This window comes from Cyprinodon variegatus, unplaced genomic scaffold (genome assembly GCF_000732505.1).
Source record: "Cyprinodon variegatus isolate N-32 unplaced genomic scaffold, C_variegatus-1.0 Scaffold1360, whole genome shotgun sequence".
Taxonomy (NCBI): domain Eukaryota; kingdom Metazoa; phylum Chordata; class Actinopteri; order Cyprinodontiformes; family Cyprinodontidae; genus Cyprinodon; species Cyprinodon variegatus.
In genome coordinates this window covers 88,428-111,510 of record NW_015151813.1, presented here as the reverse complement: position 1 = coordinate 111,510, position 23,083 = coordinate 88,428, and the positions used below count along the sequence as shown (strand labels likewise).

The 23,083-nt window shown below is 35.1% G+C and overlaps 1 protein-coding gene across 7 annotated transcripts in view; it reads right to left on the bottom strand.

Annotated features, from left to right (window-relative positions):
* LOC107103009 (collagen alpha-1(VII) chain-like) overlaps nt 1-23,083 on the bottom strand; it is a 91,652-nt gene that overhangs the window by 15,795 nt on the left and 52,774 nt on the right. Inside the window, exons 56-82 of one of the 7 annotated variants that reach the window (XM_015402504.1) lie at nt 21,135-21,173; nt 21,001-21,051; nt 20,880-20,912; nt 18,377-18,433; nt 18,190-18,234; nt 18,057-18,092; nt 17,953-17,979; nt 17,776-17,847; nt 17,020-17,082; nt 16,750-16,767; nt 16,515-16,664; nt 16,389-16,424; nt 16,154-16,285; nt 14,941-15,036; nt 13,719-13,916; nt 13,299-13,406; nt 12,601-12,645; nt 10,653-10,724; nt 10,268-10,324; nt 9,937-10,020; nt 6,587-6,640; nt 6,198-6,248; nt 3,244-3,297; nt 3,091-3,144; nt 2,934-2,972; nt 2,318-2,827; nt 1,239-1,274 (exon numbers count right to left, since the gene is read on the bottom strand). In XM_015402504.1, the coding sequence (XP_015257990.1) occupies nt 1,239-1,274; nt 2,318-2,827; nt 2,934-2,972; nt 3,091-3,144; nt 3,244-3,297; nt 6,198-6,248; nt 6,587-6,640; nt 9,937-10,020; nt 10,268-10,324; nt 10,653-10,724; nt 12,601-12,645; nt 13,299-13,406; nt 13,719-13,916; nt 14,941-15,036; nt 16,154-16,285; nt 16,389-16,424; nt 16,515-16,664; nt 16,750-16,767; nt 17,020-17,082; nt 17,776-17,847; nt 17,953-17,979; nt 18,057-18,092; nt 18,190-18,234; nt 18,377-18,433; nt 20,880-20,912; nt 21,001-21,051; nt 21,135-21,173 (2,217 nt within the window). Of the gene's footprint in view, nt 1-1,238; nt 1,275-2,317; nt 2,828-2,933; nt 2,973-3,090; nt 3,145-3,243; nt 3,298-4,938; nt 5,501-6,197; nt 6,249-6,586; nt 6,641-9,936; nt 10,021-10,267; nt 10,325-10,652; nt 10,725-12,600; nt 12,646-13,298; nt 13,407-13,718; nt 13,917-14,940; nt 15,037-16,153; nt 16,286-16,388; nt 16,425-16,514; nt 16,665-16,749; nt 16,768-17,019; nt 17,083-17,775; nt 17,848-17,952; nt 17,980-18,056; nt 18,093-18,189; nt 18,235-18,376; nt 18,434-20,879; nt 20,913-21,000; nt 21,052-21,134; nt 21,174-23,083 lie in introns of those variants that run through there. The other 6 variants (XM_015402506.1, XM_015402507.1, XM_015402505.1 and 3 more) reach the window with 6 other exon arrangements.

The following is a 23,083-nucleotide window of genomic DNA, read 5'->3' as shown; positions in this document are numbered from 1 at the left end:
AGTATTTGAGCAGTGGACTGTCACTACTTCGACACCAGAGTGTTTGCCATTTTTGGCATCGGAAATCTGAGTGACAGTCCGCTCCTTTGCTGCTCCAGATCCAACGCTAGTCTACCTGTCCGCCCTCCAACGTTTGCTCCCTTCTCTGGATTAACAACACAGTCTGGATTCAAGGATTGACAAGACCCCCCACAAACGTGAGTTCCTCACCTTGCAAATCTCAGAGCTTCCAAGATTCCCAAAGTACCTGAACTGACCACTGAAGTTCCCTTCTCACTTCCAGTTCCGGTTCACCTGCTCACTGTGTTCCAGATCCAACTCCTGTTAGCGCCTTCAATAAACCTGTTTAACTTTTTCCGTGCTCTCTGAGTGGTTTTTCTGCATGTGGGTCAAATTTGTTAAACCGATCATGACAGCCATCCAGTCCAAAAGAATGGTATAGTAATCTGTTTGACTTTTAAATCAACTCATCCTGTGATACTTAGATTTTTTAAAGGCTATATAGGTTACACATTTATTATCTTTATACATTTATTTTGTATGTAAAAGCTGCAAATAAAGAGTTCCAGTTTTAGAACAAAATTTAGAAATGCATGATCTGATCTGTTGAGGTCAGGATATGAAAAAAGGACACGTTCTATTCTTTAAAGAAAATATGCATCCATCTGTGGGTTCTCTCACTAAAAACCCTTATGTCACAGTTCTATAGAACCACTCCTATGATGTGTGTAATAAACCTGTGATTGATACAGAGAGACACAATCTGCTCCTTCAGCAATGGCATAATCTTCCTCTTTGTCATAAACATCGATTCATTTCACAAATTAATGGATTCTGTAACATCTATGTGAAAACTAAGGTTTTAAATTTATTGAGACAATTCTATTATATCTCTGCTTAAAATGTGTTAACTGAGCTTATATCAAATCTGGTAATGATGTTAAATTAGTTAATCTCTGTGCTTCTGGTTTAAAAATCTCTAAAATCGTTTGATACAAAATTATTGATCACAGACCTAACTCACTCAGCCCAACATAAGAGTCATGGATGCCATAAATTTTATGAAACATCTCAACAATTATCAATTAGCAGTAAAATGTTCACAACTCTTGTTAAAAGTGATTTCAAATAAAAAAAAAAAAGTTTTTATATAATATCTATCTTTATCTTTTCAAGGATAGATTGTTGGGCAGTGTATTTACCAGTTCATATAAATATGAATATAAATCAGTAGTCACCTTTGGTCCCGGTTTCCCATTTTCACCTGGGTGCCCCTGCAGTAGACAAACAAACACATATGTGTGCTGGTGAAGATTCTCAGTCAGCCATGTCATAGTCATTCCAAAAAAGTCAAAAAAAAAAAAAGAATCCACTAGGAAACAAAAGTCTAGTGGATTTTTTTACTATTTTGGAAACACATATGTATTACATTAAAACATATTTTTTCCGAACTGCTAAACCCATCTATGAAATATTTGAGTTTAATCATGCAAAGTACACATTCAATACCATAAAAAAAATAAATAAAATGCTATTTGCCACATGAGTAAATAGATCCAAGTATGGATTTCATGCATATTCTGAAATTTAAAACACAAACCTAAATCTCAATTGAGTATGCTAGCAATGTGGCTAAAAAACCTGTTTTGTTTTTTTTTCTATTCGAAAAAATTTAAATCGGAGTATCAATTATACACTAATCTTTTTAAAAAATATAAAATCTAATGTAAATTAAGTGCTGCTATTAAGGCGAACAACAATAGAAATAAAAATGTTTAAATTAGGATCCTCTAAAATATCTATGATTTTGGGTGAGCTACCGTATTTCATGATGAGGATTGTTTTATCATTAAAGGTATAGCGGATGATGTTCTTACTCCAGGTGGATCAACAAAATAAGTGGTGAGTCTGACATAGTGAAAAAATTGCAAATCTTCTTTTGGAAAGTAAGCGATGCAAACAGCAACTTTTAAACAGAGCGTGCATGATGAGAAATGGGCTTGTTCACGCTCTCACATGGTTCTAATAGAGCTCTCTTAAACAAAAGTAGCACAAACGATATTTTTTTCTGCACAAATCTGCACTAACGTTGCACTAACCATTCAGTCTATTTGCAGAGTTTTTTGACGTGGGTGGGGTGTCAGCTTCACGCAGCTTTCTAATAGGCATTCCCTCTCTGGCGCAGGGTTGTGCATGTGCATTTTATTTAATCAGAGGTGGCGGGTCTTTTCAAAAATTAGCGAAAATCCTCCACTTTACCTTTAATATTTTATTCAGTGTCTTAGGGTGCTTTGGTGATTTATTTTTGTGTTCTTACCTTCAGAAAAAAGTACTCAGGAGGATAAGGTGATGGCTGTCCAGTTTCTTCACTGTATCCCCCCAACCTTTGCCTCTCCATCTCTGCCCTCTGCCTTTCCCTCTCCTCCCTTTCCAAGTTTCTATCAACGTCCTGCTCCGTCGTCTCCCCATCCACATCTTCCTCTTTCTCTATCTCATATTCAGCCTCCCTCTCCTTCTCCAGCTCCTCTCTTTCCCTTTCCATTTCCAACCTCTCCCTCTCTCTTTGCCTCTCCAACTCCTCTTCCTCTTCATTTTCCCTTTCCCGATCTACATCTTCCTCCATCTCCCAGTCATAGTCGCCACTCCTCTCCTCCTCTATCTCCTCATAGACTGGATCCGGGTCAGTTTCTGGGTATCCACCTGGTTCGGCTACCCCCTCTCCTCCAGTCAGATCATCTTCTCCAAATATTACCTCTCTGTTTATCTCACTGTATAGCTTTTTCTCTTCCATTTCTCTACTGTTGACATTGTTGAGGAGCTTTTCTGTCTAGAAAAAGCAAGTTTCATTATAGAAATGAGTGTATTTTTTAAAATGAAAATAACTCAAAAACATTCTAAATATTTGTGTTGTACATTGCAGATCACACACTTACTCTCCATTTGTTGTAACCCTGAGCACCAGAGGCCAGTTGCTGCAACAAAAAATAAGTGCAAAATCTTATACCTGCTCTGCAGGCACCAGGAAATTGCATTTTCATGTTTTAAAGCATTAATTTTTAAAGAAGGGATATAACGAGAATAGAGAATTACTTTTTGTATTTCTTTAATCCGATTTCTTCCACCTGGAGCACCTGGCATAAATACCTGCAACGTGAAACTTATTACATAAGCCATGTTGTTGTTAAAATATTAAAAACTTTCATTTATTTTTCATTTCTTTGTAGAAAACCATCTGAAACCTACCATTGAGTCATGCCTAAAGGTGTCTCTTTTCACTCTGGTTTGAAGTCCAGGTGCCTGTTAAGTGCCACAAATTTTTATTTTGCAGGAATCAAAGAAGTTATTTGTTTTCAGTTAGTTAAAAAATGTCTCTACCCAGCTCACCTGGGTAAAACTGTTTTACCTTTTAAATAGAATATTGCAAATGAATTTATATAAATAACATTGTTAGGGACCCCATTGTCAGACATCAGCTCTTACGACATGCAGAGACTCTAGTTTATGAGAGAGTAGCTCTAAACACATTTCTGACAGAACTGACCATAAAGCGGTTGTTGAGGTAGGCTTTAATGTTTCATAACAATGCTAATACCAAAGGCATTGGTGTTATTTTTTTCTGCAGTCATGTAATTGTATATATCTTGCTCAATTATTTTTCATTGTCTCTCTGAAGCTGTTTTCATGGCAAGTTTCACTGTAGGGGTGTTGTGCGTTACCTCTCAACTGGCTGTTGTGTTGACAAAATGTTTGATTTCAGGCCCCTAGAATCATCAGCAGTTACAATCTTCTTCCACAAGGCCCTAGATAGTCTTGCCATAGACCTACAGTATATTCATTTCAGTGCTCCCAACTAGTTAGAACTAGTTAGAACTGAAGAAGCCTCTTGGATGAGAGGCAAAACATCTTTTAGAAAACTTTATGTCGAGTTGCCTAGACTGAACTTTTTCAAGCTCTTGCTGTAGGGTTTTCACACCTGAGCAGTGAGGAGCATGGTAAATTATCTGAACAAAGCAAACCTTCAAAATTAACCCCTTTTCTATAGTCCTACTCCAAAGCCCTGGAGCTTATAAAAGCTCAGGTAGAGTTTTCTTAAAAGTTAACCTGGGTAAATTCCCTTCCCTCGGGATTTGGTCCCTTTGAGACCCAGTACTTTCTTGGCTATTGAGGGTGGGGTTGTTTACAGCTGCAGTGTTTTATTCTGCCAGCAGTGGCAGTAACTGATGAAGGCAGTGTACAAATGTTTTTTCCATACCATACACTTGTCACAAAATATGTTTAAAGAGGTTTTAATGAGAGAAAGTATAGCTCACCACTTCATTTATGTAGTCAGTAAGTGAAGATATAGAGAGGAGAATGATGAGTACCATTCCAAGAACACCAGCCCTACTGTGAAGCATGGGGGTGGTAGCATCATGCACTGGGGGTGAAGATGGGTCGAGGCTGTGTCTTCCAACATGACAATGAAGAACACAGCCAGGATAACTAAGGTGTGGTTTTAGAAGAAGTATATCAAGGTTGTGGCTTGGCCAGAACCAGTCTCCAGACCTAAACCCAACAGAGAATCTTTAGAGGGAGCTCAAACTCTGTTTCTCAGCAAAATCCCAGAAACCTGACTGATCTAGAGAAGATCTGTGTGGAGGAGTGGTCCGAAATCCCTCTGTAATTGAAAACAAAGGCTACTGTTCCAAATATTAACATAGATTTTCGCAGGTTTCCAAATACTTATTTGCATCTGTATCATAAAAATAAATAGTTACAAAATAGTTACACACATTTATATTTCTTTTTTTTTTTATTATATCTCTCACAGTGGACATGCACCTACGATGAGAATTTCAGACCCCTCCATGATTTTTAAGTGGGCAAACTTGCAAAATAGCAGTGTGTTCACATGCTTTTTTTCTGAAATGTGTAATGGATTTTTATAACAATCAAAAAATTAAAAAGAGACTGGCTTACAGTGTGTAACAATTTTACTTTGACATAAATTTACAAAGAGGTTAAATACATACAAAGGAATGACAGACAACTTTCACCAGTGGAAACAGTGCCAAATGTATCCACATAACAGCTCAAAACAGAATTGAAATAATTGTAATTAAAATATTTGAAAAATTAAAGCATCAAAATATGTGTCAATAAATATAATTTCCTTAACCTCTAAAGACACATCGAATCAAACTGTAAAGCTATAGTATACATGATGCCTAATCGCTAAAAGCCATTGGAATAAATTAATTTGGAATTAAAAAAAAGTCAACAAACTGTGGCTATGCTGGACCTACTGAATGAACATGAGGTCTACACCACTAATATGCTCTTTTTCAAGAAAAAACAACAACAATTGTATGGACATAGATTTGGAATATTTTCTTTGTATGGGAAGGAGATCCCTTTTGGGAAATGTTGTTCGGTTTCAGGAATCTTCACCAAATCCCTCACAGTTTATCGTCAGTGAATAGTAATAAAGTTTGTAGTCTCTGGGAAATTAAGAGAGTTCCTGTTTAAAGACATAAGAGACAGAGAGAGGAATTAAAATTAACTCCAGATATTTTCTACTAAATATAAATATTAAAGGTCTAAACCTTGTGCATTTTAGATGTTTGCATTATTTTTAAACAAGCAAGATTAATAAGAATGAATTTGCATGCTGCACAGAAAAAACATTCTGTCCAACCATCTGATAAATGTTTGTGCATTGCTGTTAGATACATGGATATATGCACTGTTTAAACTGGTGAAGTTTTTAGGATAAAGCATCATAAGAGAATCCCACATGCATTTTGAGTAGAATTAGTATCAGGCAAAATAATGTCATAGGAAGTTTTTCACATTTTGACAAGAGCATTTATTGGATTCTATGCAGAGACATCCATAAGGTAGACCATAATTGTGCGGTGACGTATCACAGCTTTTAGCCATGCTAAATCAGGATTTTGCATAAATATAAATAAAAAACTGCTGATTCTATTCCAACTTTTGCCCATTCTTCTTTGTGAAACATTTGAAACTCAGTCTTGCAGCATATTTTCAGATTAACTTAGGTTTGGAGTTTTTCAAAGCTGAAAATGTTATCTATTATGACCTATGACCTTATGACATGTGAAGGGTTCAAAGGTTTCGAATCCAAAGCATGCAAAGATTTAGGGAAAAATTGGTTTTAAATAAATCTATAAGATTTAAAATGGAACCTGTACCTCATCTGGTTCTCCTGTTGCTGTCGGAGGAGTAGGCAGTGCCACATTTTCCTGGTGGTACAAGCAGAACAAATCTTAAATATGGATAGCTACAAAAGTGAAGCATCATACAGAGTATAAATGTTGCAATTACAACTAAAAAGGACCAACACTTTCAAGCCTGAAGGCCTATTTTGAAATTGAAGCAAAAGTAATGTCACACCAAAATGTTAGCAATTTTAATTTGCCCATTTTCACTTTAATATCAATTTTTGTCAAATTTGACAGGGTAGGTTTTATGTAATGTTTCTGAGAGACACAGACTTAAATAGACAGCCCTTTTACAGTAACAGCGTTTTGCTTTTTAAAGGACAAAAACCAACAATGAAACAGCATGATTCCCTCCTCACCTTTTCTACACCAGCCTTAGGCTGTAATGGAGAGACTGTTGGTGTTGTAATAATCTAAGGAGAACAAAATCAAAGGGTAGCATTAGAAATATGTTTTAGCTTAAAACTCTCCTGGGTATAAAAAAAGAAGAAAAATAAATACAATTGAAGTAATAAGTATTATAATAATTTTTAATAATGTCTTAAATCAATTCTAATTTTCTAATTTTTTTCATGGGAGGAGCTTCTAACTGTGTGTTGGACTACTGGCTGTTCCAACACACAGCAACAAAAAGCTGTGATGCTCATAAGTTGTTTTTTCTTTAATTTATTTGTAAATTCACAACATTATGGACATAAATGCAGAGCAATGCTGGTCTAATATCATCCACCAACTATTAAAAGTTATGTAGTGATAAAAATCACACATAAAAATGTCAAATCAGTCAAATAATAAATATCCTTATCGAAATATAGCAAAAAATTCAAATATTGCACATAAATGTAATGGGATTTAAGTTCAAAATTAAGACTTTAGAAATAAATATTTACGACAAAACTTATTTGTCCTGCTTCTCCAAGTTTATTTTTGTAATTTATTCCAAATGTGGCTATAGCCACATAAACATATTTGCCATAAGGATGACAGAAATACAATTTTTAGATTAAAGGCACACCGCATGTGAGTTATTTTAAATTATTTCTCAGACTAATATACAGCCTTCTGAGGAGGCTAAAAAGAGAAAAAGTGAACAAGATCGTACGTGAGGAAAAACAAGAGTTGTTCGTTGACGCAGGCTGAAAGAAGTAGCTGGATGTAAAACCGATTCTCTTTTCTTAACGCTATTATTAGAGTAAAGTTAAAACTTTGCTCCTAGTATACAGTCATATGTCTTTGTTATGACTTTTGTTGTTTAGTAGAAGTAAAATACGTACAGTTACAGGTCTAGCGCCTCTAGTGGCAAAATGTTACACAGTATGCCTTTAAAGCTAACACTGGCAGTCGTTCGAAACCCTACAAACTAAAAAAAAAAAACACAATTACATGCAAACTCTTGACATAAGTAGAACAAGGGGCATGCTGTAACATATACTTAGTTGAAAGTTAAAATTAACATATTTAAAATGCATCTTTTTACTATTTATTGGGAAGAGACACAGGAACATAACCTATTCAAATGCTAAAATATTTTTTTCTTTAACAGCCACATGCTGGTATGTCTCAAACTCAAGTTACAATGTCTGACAAAAAGTCAAGCAATCATTTATGCACATTCACACCTGAAGGATGCGTACATGTGATAACATTACCAACAGTTCTCCAGCAGCTAAAAGTATCCCTACCCCCTTTTGCTTTCACATGTAACCATATTACAAATAAAAACCTTTATGATTTTATCAAGACTTTGGTCAAGAACAAAACGTAGCATATTTATCACTTAACTATGGAGGTAAAGACATTCTTGACGTAAAATCCCCAAAAGATGGTGTTCCAATATGTATTCTGCTTATTTTTTACTCTGATTTACCTTAAATAATTGCAAATCATTCCCTCAACAAATCTCTTAATCAGGATGTAGAATCAGTTTCTGTAATGCTTTTTGTCCAGTTAGTGCATCTACTCCTGGGGGTTTGGTAGAAGCATTTTTAAAAAAGGATTAGGAAGACAAAGAAACACAGCAGGCAGATCATCAAAAAAAGTAGTGAGAAAAGGATGATGAAGTTACCAAACAATATCCCAAGATGTGATTTATGTGCTTTATCAAACCGAAAGTAAAAAAACGGAAAGAGAGTCACACAGCTGTAACTCTGTAGGACCTGCGGGCAGCTAAAGAGTGGGAAAATCCAATGACATGGCAATAACTAGGCTTGTACCACGTACATTTCCCAAGTTCATCCCTGATGTGTGTCTGGGATTAACCTGTAAATGCCAGAGGGTATTAGAACTAATCCCATCTGAAAATATACAACAAAATGAATATAAACCAACTCCAAAGTCATCACTAAGTCTGGACATCATATAAACCTTTGATACTTGTGTGGTGGTAATATAAAAGTATTAAAGTATGTTCCTCTTTCAAGCAAAATTGCAGTTTTCACTATGTTCTATTTTAGTATTCCTGGTAGGAAGAAAACAAGTTGACCAAGTCTTGTAGTTGGGTTCTTTGTGTTTCCCCATGTGGAAGACTTCTTGAGCCTAAAGTTTTACTCTTTACATCGTTTACACTCTTCTGCAGGCCAGCGGTTTACTCTTTTAAGGATGGTGATGTTCTAATCCTAATAAGGGAGGACTAAAGGAAGCCTTTTCTGTGAAATCGCCTGTTATTAAGCAAGGTGACAGATCCTTGTCTAACTCTTACAATGCTGCTATTGTGAGCATGACAGCCTGAGAACATAAGGGATCACGAGAGTACTAAGAATGCCGCAATGGGCATTTGCCTCTAGTTTGCAAGTGAGGAACCAGTTTCAATAGTCACCATTAAGTTGTTGATGCAGTATGCAAAGGTACTGATTATAAAACTGGGTTTATCTACCTCCCAAAGATTTACTCAACTTTTTCTTTGGTATCTTCTGATTTTTTTTTTTATTTGGTTTAGACAATATATCAATACACCTCTGCAGTACCTCTGCATCCTACTGGGATTTGCAATCCTCATTTCAAAAACTTTATGAAAGATGGGCAGAGATTTACCATGCAGCAGGATGGCAACTACTGTAAACAGACAGAGCTAAACCAAAATGAAACAAAAACATTTGAGAATGGCTAAGTCTAAGTAAAGACCATAAGCCAGTTGATAAAGTGCAGCAAACTTCAAAATGTATGGTTACCATCGCTCGTATGCAAATTTCATTGAGCTTCAGCAATTTTAAAACAGAAGTGGTAAGAAGATCACTTATGCAGTGGTGCGTGTTAATGCAGCAAAAGCTGATTCTATAGAGGAATCACTGAGTGGCAAACTCATTATGAAATCCATAAATAATGTTCCTGTTACTCATTACATGTTAGTTTGGATAAGTCTATAACACACCCAAGGGACATACAGAGAGCTTTCTGTTCATAATGAGGCAAAATCTGAAAAATATCTAGTAGATTTAAATATTTCCAAGCATATAAATGAAATAACACTATAGAGATACATCCCTTCTGACTTTATCTTTGGGTGAAAACCTTAGAAAAGTTTACTTTCCAGAGAGAAAATTAACTTTCCTTGAATAACACACAGGGGACATTCCTAAACTGCTTAAATAATATATTCCTGTATCGTTTTTTTTAATGGAACAAAGTGGAAGGCTTTCATTTTATGGATGTGTCCTTGTGCTGGATGACCAGGCTGAAATAAGGAGGTACGTCATGGATAATGTGTAGTTACCTGAGCATTCGTTTCCTGGTCAGTGGCTAGAGGACGACTGGAGGTTTCAAACTGGGCAGGAAGTTGAGTTGATAGCTGCTCCTCCTATGCAGATTAATTTAAGAGGATGATTACACTAAAAATCTCTATTATAACAGCAGTTATTTTGTTTATTATTTGAAGCACATAGTTTATGCTTTGTTTTCATGCCGAGGACTTGGGAATTCTACTGTTTGGACTTCAAGGCACATGCAGGGAAGCATTCAGCATAATTTACATTAAATATGAATCATAACATTTATACTCAGTCCAGCTGTCACAGATGAAAACATCCTGTTTGAAGAAAAAGTACCTCTCTTTTCTCTGTCCTCACCCAAGAGACTGTTTCTTCATCAGGGAGAGGTTCTTCCTGTTTTCAAAGAAGAGAACAACTTTTCTCAACACAAATTTTAAACATGAAAATCCATCGTACAAAGTACACAGCAGATACAGAGAGCGGAAATGACAAACTAATTCATCCCTAATGATTAAATTGAGGTAGTGGGTGTGTTATTAATCAACGTTTTCCAGTATTCATGTGGGCACAGATATATTTGAATCCTTAGAGATAACTGGGGGATGGGAGCCTCTCTACATCCCCGGTGCTTTGAGTAAGAAAATCCACATCATTAACATCACATTTAAGAGAAAGTTTCCAGCAGAGCCTGAATTACTAATTTAGTGCAAAAGCGGCCTACCTCATATTCATAAGTGTATTCTTCGCTGCCATAAAATTCCTCATTTTCTTCTTCTTTTTGCTCATTACTTATCTGAAAAGATAAAAAAGTACAATTAAAATAGGATGTTTTGAAATTGGATTAACATTTACATAGTTTGTGTGGTTGAGGAGAGCGAAACCCAAGAAACTGCATTAAATAGTCAACAGTATAATTAGAGACATATATGTATTGCAACAAGAACATGCTTCATGTTATACAAAGAAACATCCATAAAAGAATTTCATGGGAGTTTGGTACTTAGAATGTGTTAATAATTTGTTATAATTCCTTCAAATTTTGTAAAGGAGTGGTTATTTCTTGTTAAATTGTGTTTAAATCATGTTAGAATGGCAAAGCAGTCTGTTTTTAGCTTTAGTAGTGAGAAAACTGTTAGTTGAAATTAGGGGTGTAACGGTTCATTGAGTTTACAAGATGGGATAAGGCACTTTATTTAAAAAAAACAGACAAGATGATGGTTTAGCAATGTAATTTTGGTAAAGTAGGAACCTTCATTTTTTTTCCAACCAAGTAAAAATCCTAAAGCTACGCCGTTGTTCTTTATCACCTTAGAAGACTGAAGCTATGGCACCATTATCACAATTTATGACCGATAAGAGTTGGTCAGTCAGTGTAAAGCAAAATTTAGCAGCACCAAGTATTTTCAATTCATGGTGTATGATTAAGAACTGTAAATTAAGTTGTCTTCAATAATGGGCTCCTTCCACAAAACACAAAAACTAAACTACCTCTTCCTTTTTTTACTTCATAATACAAATCTCAAACCTAACACAGCAGGAGGTCAAGCTTAAATGGTACTCCTAAGAATAGCTAAAAGCTTATACATGTTTTATCAGACAAAGACTGAATGCCCTTTCTCCCCTTTCCTCTTTTATGCTTTTTACCTTCAGTTTTAATTTCAAACAGAAAGAACCAATGTCATCTTATTGTGTAGAAAATATTTCTGAAAATTATGTCTGTTATGAAATATATTGTTTGTAGTGCAGAAGCAGGATGCAGTGAGCCATGGAACTGGACCCTAGCAAGAAAAATCTAGACTTTCAAAAGGGGGGGGGAAATAATTAAAAAATCAGGTAATCATGAACAGTTTCTTTCAGTCTTGCATATTTAATATATGTTTGTATGTTCTTTTAACAGCTACAATACTCAATATACTATCCAACTTTAGACATATTATAAATTGGGCTTAAAAATATTCAATAACAAACAACAAAAAATAAAATCAAATGAATTTCAAATGACTTTGTGTCAAAACTTTTAGAAAACTATGGAACACTTACCACCCTGTATGCAAATGAATAAAATAGAAAATATGTTGACAACAGATATGCTGTTTTAAAATATGTTGCTCAGTCACCTTTTTCTATGTCTCCCTGGACCACCATATTTAAACCAACACAGCTCACATCCATGGTTTCGACTAATAAAGAATTATATGCAGTGTTAGTTGTCATAATTTTATGCTCAGTTGTTAGAAGAGTAAATACAAAGAAATAGCTGCATAGTTATGTGCAGTGCATTATAATTAACAATACATTTTGCTGATCCATAAGTATAAAAAATACCACAAGCTGGCACTGACTGCAGGGTTGATCAAATGTTGATCAGTTTATGATGCATTAGCTTTATAAAGGGTAGTCTAATTTTTTTTTTTTTATATTTCAACCTATACTTGTGTTTAGAACCAAGGGAGTGATGTGGGGAGAACAGTTCATTCTGGGTGAAATAATTTTATAAATGTCATGCTGTACTGATTATAATTTCGTTAGAATGATATCACATTGACCAGAAATGCTGTTTTTATGTTAGAAGGTCTCGTTACACCCCTAATTTCTTTGTTTATGTTTAGTTTAATCAAAATATTAGTTCAGTTTCCCGTTTTAGTTTAACCCCCTTTAAGGACATTTACCAGGCGATGTCTCTGCCTCTTATGCCGTCCTTTATTTCCTTTGCCCTGGTTAAGAAGTCAACAGTCAATGAGAGAGAAAAAAAGTAAAAGTTCTTCATGCTTTAGGTTTTTGGTAAAACTATGGTTGATAAGTTAAGATTAATATCAAAAGTAGTTAATGATAATCAAGATTAATGCAAAAATATCGGTGATATCAAATCAAAATCAAACCACCACAAAGCCTTTGAATTTTAGCCCATTGACATGAATTTCTATAAATATATTCAGTTGAATTGTGACAAAAATTATTCAGTTGATAAAAAATGCAAAGCCACTCGCAAGTATTTTTTGGAGCTGGTTAAAAATTAGTCATTTATCACTGTTCTGAGCTATATTAAGGTGAAAAACTTCAAAGTATAATGACTACGCTATACTCGTTTTCTCTTATTAGTGCATCCATGCTTGTATAATTCTACAACAATATTATTACAAAGTGGTTTAGAAAAATGTCACATTTCTGCACAGAAAAGTAAATATTTTCATGTCTTTAAAAAATGATATCACATCAATTACCGGTAAAGTATTTGTGCATTTTGAGCTAAAACATCAAAGGCAAATGTGGTCCATTAAATATGGGCATTAATTTAAACTGACAGAGTAGCTTTATGAGCTTTATGCATGTTTAGATTTTGTTACTGAGAAAGCAATGGCAGCTTTACTTTCCCATGTCCCCTGTTCTTCTTCTTTGGTGCAGCGTTCTTCTTCAGTGGGTCATCCTGAGTGAGGAGAACAGTCTCCAGAACAGTTTTAGGCAACCCTGAGACTGTCTAAAAACAAATATACAAATTCTGAACATTTGTGGGATCAGGTGACAGAAATAGATAAAAATTGTCATTAACACAAACGCTTTGGTCTTATTCACTGAATCATATTTGAATATTTTAATGGAACATTAAAGGATTAAAAATGTCAAAGGTAGATACAAAATATATATGTTTTTATTCCTATTGAATTTAACTACATTACCGGTAATTATTATTTTACAATAAAGAGGAAAATGACAAATGAAACAGAATAACAACAAATCACAGCATTGAACAGCATTGAATCGTTTCCAACAATGTCAAAAACTCCTTTACCTCATTCGTATAGTTCAAAGTAGAGTTGACCAGAGTCTGATTCCTTTTAAGTGATGACTCTTCGGCCCTATCCCATTCTTCTTCTCCCGTCTCTTTGGATCCTGTTAATTTGGTCTCAATATCATTTAATTTCTCTTCTCCATCTACTGTAGTCATGGTCCACAATGTCGGACCCTCCAGAGTTTCAGACAAAGGATCCTTTTGAGAAACAATTGAATGAAAGGTGCTTAGTTAAAAGGATTCCATCGTACTGCTGTGTTTGACACTGCTGCTTTGCATTTTCTTAAAGTGCATGTGTGGAATTTCATTTAACAAACCAATAAAGATTCATGTTCATCAAATCAGTGACACAAAACTACTCTTAGTGCTTTTTAAGACTTATCAAATTCTGTCACATCTGTGAGTTTTGCGAGCATGAGCAAATCTTTCCATTTTTGAGAAAAAAATTATTTCTAAAAACTCTTGGACTTAAAAGTAAATTTCTTCCCTGTTACGAAAAAAGAAAAAAGGAATCATGGAGCGGGTATTGCCTTTGTTCATTAGCAATCAATGCACATGAGGGGGACCTTTTGGGTTATATGGATGGATGTGATAATAACGCAAACATGCATAAAAAATAAAAATTTTAATTAAAAAAAAGTAAATCCCTTTAATGTCCCACAATGGGAATATTCACTCTCTTCATTTGACCCATCCCCTTGGGGAGCAGTGGGCTGCCATTGTGCAGCAGCCGGGTAGCAGTGTCAACACTCCCCAAGTTAAGCTTCCAGAATGAAAGCTACCAAACCTCGACCTTATTCAATAATTTGCAGACTAATTTTATAAGTCAGGTCTCTAGCAACTACAGATAAAACAACAATTTGAACTTACAAGTTACTAAAATCTTACAATTCTTTAATATAATTCTTAAAATATGCAGAGAGAATTATGTCAGATGTGCAATGCACTATGGGTCAGATAACCAAATATTAGGAGAAATGTATTCATATATATTTAATTCTTGTTCTATTTTGAATGCAAATGCTTTTGTTTTAATATTTTTTTGTTTTAATAAATCAATAAATTGTATATTTAATGTTTTTTCTTTTTCTTGAAAGGGAAATATTTGATTCCAGAAATACGGTCAGTGGGTATAAACTTTAGGCATGAGCTGTGAATTTTTCCTTCTAGTTTGAGGATTTTAAATTCTTACTGCTTAGTTCTTACAGTAATGAATACTTACGGATGACAAAGTATCACCAAGCTGGTCCTCTAAATCTCTGTCCTCAGTGTCCAGTTCTGTCAGTGACTGGCTGGTGAGGTCAAATTTCAAGGAACTCTAGAAAGTTTACAATAAAGATAATTACTCCTCTGATTAGTCAAAAAATAATAATTTGGCATGACATGTAAAAAAAGACTAAAAGGCTGATGAGCTGGCCTGTAACACTGGTGAGTCAAGTGGAGCAGAGGCACACCAAGATTGTCGATTTTATTGCATTAAAGCATATTGATTGCGCACTCTTCTCTAGGTTTGTGAAGTCGTTTTCAGCGGGTAGATTGGAATTTGCGATTAAACACTAGCCAAAAATAAATTAGGTAAAGCTAAAAACTAAGTTGATGTCTCTCTCTCACCACAGGAAAGACAACTCAATACTTTCTCTGATGAAGCCCATTAGTAAAAACAACCCAAGAAGCCTTGACCATTCTTTAAATCATTACCAAAATACTAGTGACAAGCACTGAATATGAGAGAAATTTCTCTCTGAAGAGAATATTTAATTGGAATGAAACCGAATAACAAAGACTGAATGTGCTGGTAATGCTGTCCCATGAAAATAATTTATCCACAGACTAATTGACTATTAACAGCAATTATTGGTAAGTCAAATATGGCTATGCTTTATTGATCATTGACTATTGCAGGAATTAAAACAAAGAAAAATTATGTTGAGCGAGATTTTTCAGAATATATGATATTTCTTTTTGCAGCGGGTTCCTAATCTATCTTCTTAACAGCTTTGACTTGATACGGCACGTCTTTGTTGTCGTTGGCTGTGTTGTTTAATTTAGTCGATCAAATCCTTCATACAATGCAGGCGATGCATTCAGTTTCTGTCAGCACCATGGACAGCAACAGTTTGCTTCAGTTGTCAGTAAATAATGTGGGGATTCTTAAACACACTTTGTCAGATAGTTATTACTGTGTGATTTAGCACATGTGCACAGCAAGTTGTATCTGTACTTCAAGTGAGGCTCAGTGTAATACGTCTATGTTTGGATTACATTGTCAAAGTTCCTGTTGGGAACAGCCTGTGGCCTCACGAGAATTTTCATACCAAAATCTCCACTGACTGTCTATATATTTTATTTCTGTTGTTTCTACTCTGACAGTTTAAAGCCTCTGAGAGAACAAAGGACATGAGTAAGAAAAAAAAATTCAGTTTCACATTACGTACTGTGTACTCAGTGATGACATTGGAGGTGTGAGTGTCTGTTTTTTCTTTTTTCTTGGATGATATGAGCACATGAAGCAGCTCCTCTATACCGTCCTGCAGCAGCCTGTCAATCAAAGCCTTCAACAGAGGCAGCTGGGAAACAAATGCTTTATTTACTATGTGTTTTGCAGTTCTGCTCTTTCACCATTACTATTTTCATGAGGCCATTATATACATGGTGATATTCAAAGCTTACCCTTATTCCATAATCTTCAAACATCCTCTCAATGTCCTAAAATAGAAACAAATATTTCTAGATATTCAATCTTATAAACCTTCAGCAAATATCCCAGAGGAAGAATCAGAATGTCATGTATTCAACCTTCATCTCCAGAGACTTTCCAGGAGCTCCCTGCATAGACATGTGCATTAATATACAGCATAAAAAGGCAATATTAATGTCCATATGTTTCACATATAATTCAGCATTAACTACCTTATCTCCTTTCAGGCCTTGTTCACCTTTATCACCCTGAGAAACATGAAAAAGTATAAAGCCACACCTGCCTTGTTTGTTTGAAAACCCTTATTCAAAATGAGCAGAGTTACAATCTTACCTTCATTCCTGGTGCCCCCTACACACAGAAAGAAAGGAAAGAAACATTATGAGAATATATCCAATATGCATGGCATCACACTTACAATGCATTCTCCATCTACAGCCAGTTGCAAGCAAAAGCATAATGCAGCTATCATTCATTAAGGATTTATATTCTATATAGGCAAATGCAGGAATTATGCCAAGCAACACCAGAAAGACTATACAATTATTTATGAGTTCCTCGTGGTGTATGCAGAAAACGTGTAGGAAGAAACGGTAAACTCACAGTAGCTCCTGGTGGACCCATCGGGATTGGAAATGCCTGCCGGATTTCATCAATTGTGGATCCCTGAACATAAATAGTTCCACATAAATAAGCAAATGAAAAAAAAAATGTTTAAGCGTATGTTAGGCTAAATGATACGTTTCGTGAACAGTCATTTGAAAATATGATCTGAAAACACGAAGACTATAATTGTTAAAGGTTTTTTTCACTATTTCTTATACAGACAAACATCAGCAATTTATCACTTCTAGTATTGCATCCTTTTATTTTATATTTTATACAGCACTTTTCAGAGTTTGACATAAAAGTATGTATTTTGTAGCCTAGAAAACTAGTCCCACCCACCAGTGGCCAAAATAATTTTTGCCTGCGAGTAAATTACACTTTTAATCTCACATTTAGTCTGGTTTATCAGGCTATGTATTTTGAAATTAAATAAAAAATTTGAACACCATTTAAAATGATGTACAGTACATATTGTTTATTTTGCAGTAAAACTGACCTGTTGTTTGTTTTTGTTTTTTGTTTGTTTTATGTATTTAGTTTTCTCAAATTGACAGATGTAATTGCATCAATACACCTATACTGTAATTAATGGGGGAAAAGTATAAAAAAAGAAATAACCCAGGAATGAGTTTGGTTCGACCTGAATCTCTCACAGTAACAGATTTAAAAGGTTTCAAATATCAGACATCAGATCTGATGTCTCCATCTGCTAATTAAGAAATCAAAATAAAAACATGGGTTCATTTCTACCTCAGGAGTGACAAGAACCTGCCTACCAGGCAAGCCTGGAGGCCCTGGCTCCCCTTTGTTTCCATCCTTCCCCTTTAAAGAAAATAAAAAGTTTGAGATTGAAGGTAATAAAACTAAACATTGAGCTTTTTACATTGCAATTTTTGTTTATATATCAGAACTTTTAAAACAACTTACATTCACACCTGGATCTCCTTTATCTCCCTTGAATAAAGAGAAATGTTTTCAGTCAAAGAAAATGAATCACAATTGATGTTTCTTTTGAAATATTTTATAAAGACCTTTTTTCCATCATCTCCTTTGGGTCCTTTTTCACCCTGGAAAAAAAAAATTTAGGTTTTTTTTTTTATAAGTTAATACAGACAAAATACAGGCTGGGCATTTAATACTGTAAATGTACAAAGCATTTCTTACATCTTTTCCAGTCAGACCTCTTTTCCCATCTATTCCTGGTCTCCCCTGAAATAAAACCAATGCAAATGGACCCATTTGGCTTTTTTGTGAACTACCTTGACATTACATTAGCTGTTAACTGAATCATTACATCTTAACCCAATTCGACCATAAAGGTTAATCTGGAGGTTTTTGAGGTGATACTCACCGGACTTCCTGGTAATCCAGGCATTCCAGCAATCCCTTGGTCTCCCTTTTCTCCTCTCTGTTCATTGGCATAAATATAACTCAGTTTAAACTTGTTAGGGAAAGCAGTTAAATACACCTAATACACATTTAAAATCTGAAATTTGGAAACTTTATAGCCATCTAACATTTCAAGTATTCCAGATTATTTCACTAAACAATCTAGTCACATGGTGATGATGATGCCCTCATATTTTTCCAAATCAGCTAAGAATAAATTAATTCCACTTTTATTTTCCATCTTTTAAAGTGGGAGCAAATATTCCAGTTTAATTCTTGCACTTTGTGTTTTAAGATGACATTCTTATATCATCGGTGCACACTACCAAGCAAGCATTATTCCAAGGGTGTCTTTCCCTCTTTGACCAAGCAATCAGAAGTCATAAGCTCTTTTTCCAAATCAATGAGCCACCCTGTATAGCACAATTGTGAAGGGCTAATTAGCATGTGGACCAGCAATGATAATGGATTGCCTATTTATAGGGTATAGCAGAGTTAGTTAAAGTTTTGTCACAACAATATCTAAAAGTGAGATTGGGTGAAGTGCAAATTAGATTATTTGAAAACAGTACCAATTTGGTGGTGTTGCAGAAATGCATCACTTGAACTAAACTTGCATTTCCCTGGGATTGGCAAACTTTAGATTGACTTTTAAATTATCTGCTTCATCCATTCAGAGTTGCCTTTCAGCTCATTTTGGTACAGGCTGCGATGGTGTTTTTAGACAGTTGTAGCTCATAACTTGCAGTCTTAGATTCAACAGATTTTTCCTTGGAGAAAGGACATACTGTCCGAATGCGTTCAGTACTTTAAATACAGGGTAAATGTTCTCAGAATTTCATCTTAATCTATACCATTTCCCAGTTTACACTGAAGCTAGAAGATGATAAAATGTTTAATAGCAGTATCGGGGGCGTGGCAGCCTAGTTGTTAGGGTACAGAGCTTGGAATCCTGAGGTTCTGAGTTCAATCACCACTCCCACAGACTGCCCCTCTGGGTGCCTGAGCAAAGACCCTTAACCCCATACTGCTCGCCGGGTGCTGCAAAATGGCATCCCACTGCTCCTTAAGGGGATGGTTTAAATGTAGAGGTGAATTTCTCCGATGTGAGATCAATAAAGTTCTATTATTATTTTTTTATTATTATAATTTCTGCAATCTTGCATTATCCCTTAAAGTTTATACATTTTACTTATACTTTACTACCTTCCAAAGTGCATCTAAGGTGCAATATTGGTGGAATTACTTCCAACCTCCCATTCTATGTGGGAACCTTAGTTCACCAGAGATATAATGGATATGTGTAAATTACAGAACAAAAAAAGTTATCTCAGCAGGACTATTGTTGCTCTGTCAACAAACATCTAAATAAGGTTATCTTTCTTTCCAGGGGTGAAGGGTCTATTAAGCACCAAAATACATTTTCTGGAAAACAAAATTATTTTCCTTTCAATGGCTATTAGTGTTTATATTTGTGTGTAATGAACTAAGATGGCCCTTTCATACATCTGGACATTATATCCAAGGATAAAGCAGACTTGTAGTGATTCACAATTATATTTCTAATGTAATAAGTTTCTATGTTCACTTTTACACCATACCACACAAGAAATCAGTAAATTTGAGATGTTCCCTTTAATAAATTCACATGACTCTGGTTAACATAGAGATAGATATTGTGAATTAAACAATATCTATCTAGTAAAATAAGAAGCTTACAAAAGCCAAAAAGTTTCCTGGGAACTGAATGGAAACTTCTGATAAGGGGGAAAAAAACATTTATAATTCTGGTATATTGCAAACCAAAGTCATTTTGAAATCGTTAGGCTTCATTCGGTGGTTTCTCCAAGTATCTGGTTGACTTGTTCATAAAGTTTCAAGTTTCATAGGGTTCACCAAGTCTGATTTACTACACTCTTAGACAATACCACACCAAACAAAATGCAGTTTGATGCCCATTACATGGTGATACACACCAGAACATTATAGTATTGTAGAAACTTAATGGGGATATTATGAAGAACAATTATGTATCATTAGATCACATCTTTCCTTTGCTTTGCAGCATCTTATAAGAACAGTTTCTAATGATATAATTAATCTCATTATCACAATCTGGACCTGAATAAGTAAAAGAAAATTGATGGCTAATTACACAATTCATATATTCAATTAAGTTAAATCACATAAAAAAACTTGTCCATTAAAAATAGATTAAGAGTCTAGTTCATATAGCTTAAGTAGGGTTAGTGTTGCTGCAGCTGTTTTTGCTGTCTAAAATCTATACAGCCTACAGCATTAAAATCTCCTGTAGTGTAGTGGAGTCTATAGATACATCCACACAGAGAGCTCACTAATGCATAAAAATCTTCCACTGCGTTTTAAAATGCTTTGTATTAATTTGAAAGCTGTTTAACAGAAAGTTTTATTTTATGTTTTGGTTTTCCCCAAAACATATTACTCACTGGACCAGGCTCTCCTTTTTGCCCTTTGTCACCCTACAATGATAAAAGAACATCCTTCATTTCATTCCATTCAATGAAAACAGAAGTTAAAGAGGTTGACTGTATTTTTTAACTTTTCAACCTTTACTCCGGGTTTTCCTGGAACACCGTCAAGCCCATCTTTTCCAGAGCCCTGTAATGTGAAATATTTGTTATGAGAACCCATTCAGGCAAACAGAATAAGTTAAAGAAGAACATGTTTTTATTCTGATGCACCTGAGACTGTCCTGGTAATCCAGGTTTCCCTTCTGGACCCTAGAGAAAAATAAAAGTGAGTGGTATTTTATGAGCAGTAGTCATTGTCTTCCTATTTGCTTTTAGTAAAACCTTTATGCAAGACCCTCTTCTCTAAATCAATTAAAATGGAAAAGAAAAGAGAACATGTCATCCAGGTAATAATCCCGGCAATGGCAACTTTTTAAAACTCTATCAGACCAATAAAAAAAAAAATAATAAAAAAAATGTGGGTTAGATGGGAAAAAACATTTCTTTAGGATTGTCTAGCATAAATAAAGATGTCTGGAAAAACATCTCTTGCCTATCGAGTACGGTTAAGGATCTGTGATCCTGTGGTCCTGATTGCAAATTGATGGTTTGTGAAGTCTGAAAAAATTAAAAGCATTTATTTATTGTGACTTACTGCTGTAACCTTTCCTGCCTGAAATGTAATTTGCTGAAAGTTCACTTTTTTTTTTCTCTCTCCATAATGCATACAGATTTCTTACCTGTTGAGGTGCAGTACATGTAGCACAGCAACATTATTGAAACAGTGTTTAAAATGTAAACAGCCAGGCCAGAGTTAAGCGTGTGTTTGTAAAGGAAAACAACTCTGGATCAACAAGTGGAGACCTTTCACCAGGAGACATTAACCTAACAAGACTTTTAGCACAACATTAACCTAAATGACAGACTTTAAAGCTACAGTGTGTAATAATTACTGGGATATACAGTCAGAAATGTAATATATTATACATAACTATGTTATTTTATCATCATCTACGAGCTCAGCCTCTTAACCTTAATATTTGCGTTGCCTTAGAATTTGTTATTTATAATTACATAGGAGCGGGTCTCGCAGCCACGGAGGCAGACATCTTTGCGCTACGGCAGCGCAGAGCCAACAAACTAGCGATTGCGAGATCGCCAAAATGTCCCAACGATGTAAAAAAATAACGGGTATATTTATTATCTTAAGTCTACATGAAATCTATACCCTACACAGACTAATGAAATACTATCTGTAAAATTATCTATGTAAACAAACCTCATCACTTGAGAAGGTAGGTGATGCGGACGTCATGGAAGACATTTTGTCCCGTAACGCTCGCCGTACTGTTGGGGGGGAGAAGCGGTGGGGGGGAGATGTTCATGTTGCTGCAGTCTGCAGTCTGACCGCTAGATGTCACTAAAAGTTACATACTGTAGCTTTAAGCTGGTCTTCATTAAAAGTGCTAGGGTTTATGGAAGCCATAGTAATCTATTTTATTATAACCACCTTCAATATTGAATAATTTTTTTTCCTAATAAGCAATGCTGCTTTTTATAATTAAAGTCTGCGTGTGTTAATAGGCAACTGTTTTGATCTTTTAAGAATCTTATGTGCTCTGTTCTAGCATCTGTCAGGATGCATTTGAAGCAGTCACCATGAAACTCTTACTGCTAAAATTTAGAATTTCATAGTTTTCTGTCATCTTGTGTTGTAATTATTGTAAACCTTTAAACTTTTTACAGATTAGTGTCACTGATCATTACTGGAAAGTTTTAGTGCTTGGTGTCTGCACGTACTACCATATAGCTTGTGTAGACATTGCACATGGTTGCTGGAGGTTCTAAGTTCAAGCCCGACTCAGGCTCTGGGTCTGGGTCCCTGAGAAAGACACTTAACCCCACACTGCTGCCTGGGTGCCGCACAGTGGCAGCCCACAGATCCCCAAGAAAATGGATTAAATGCAGAGGTGAATTTTTCCAGTTAGAGATCAATAAAGTTCAATGAAATTCAGTATAGCTCTAAGTACTATTATTTGTTTGTGTTTCGCAGATATTATGGTGGTTCCACTTTTATTTAGTATCCATAAAGTCTGAGGGATTTGCATTTGTCTCAAATAATTGATCATGACTCATTATTGCAAGTATACTGGTGAGTATAAATTACTTTTATCAAAATT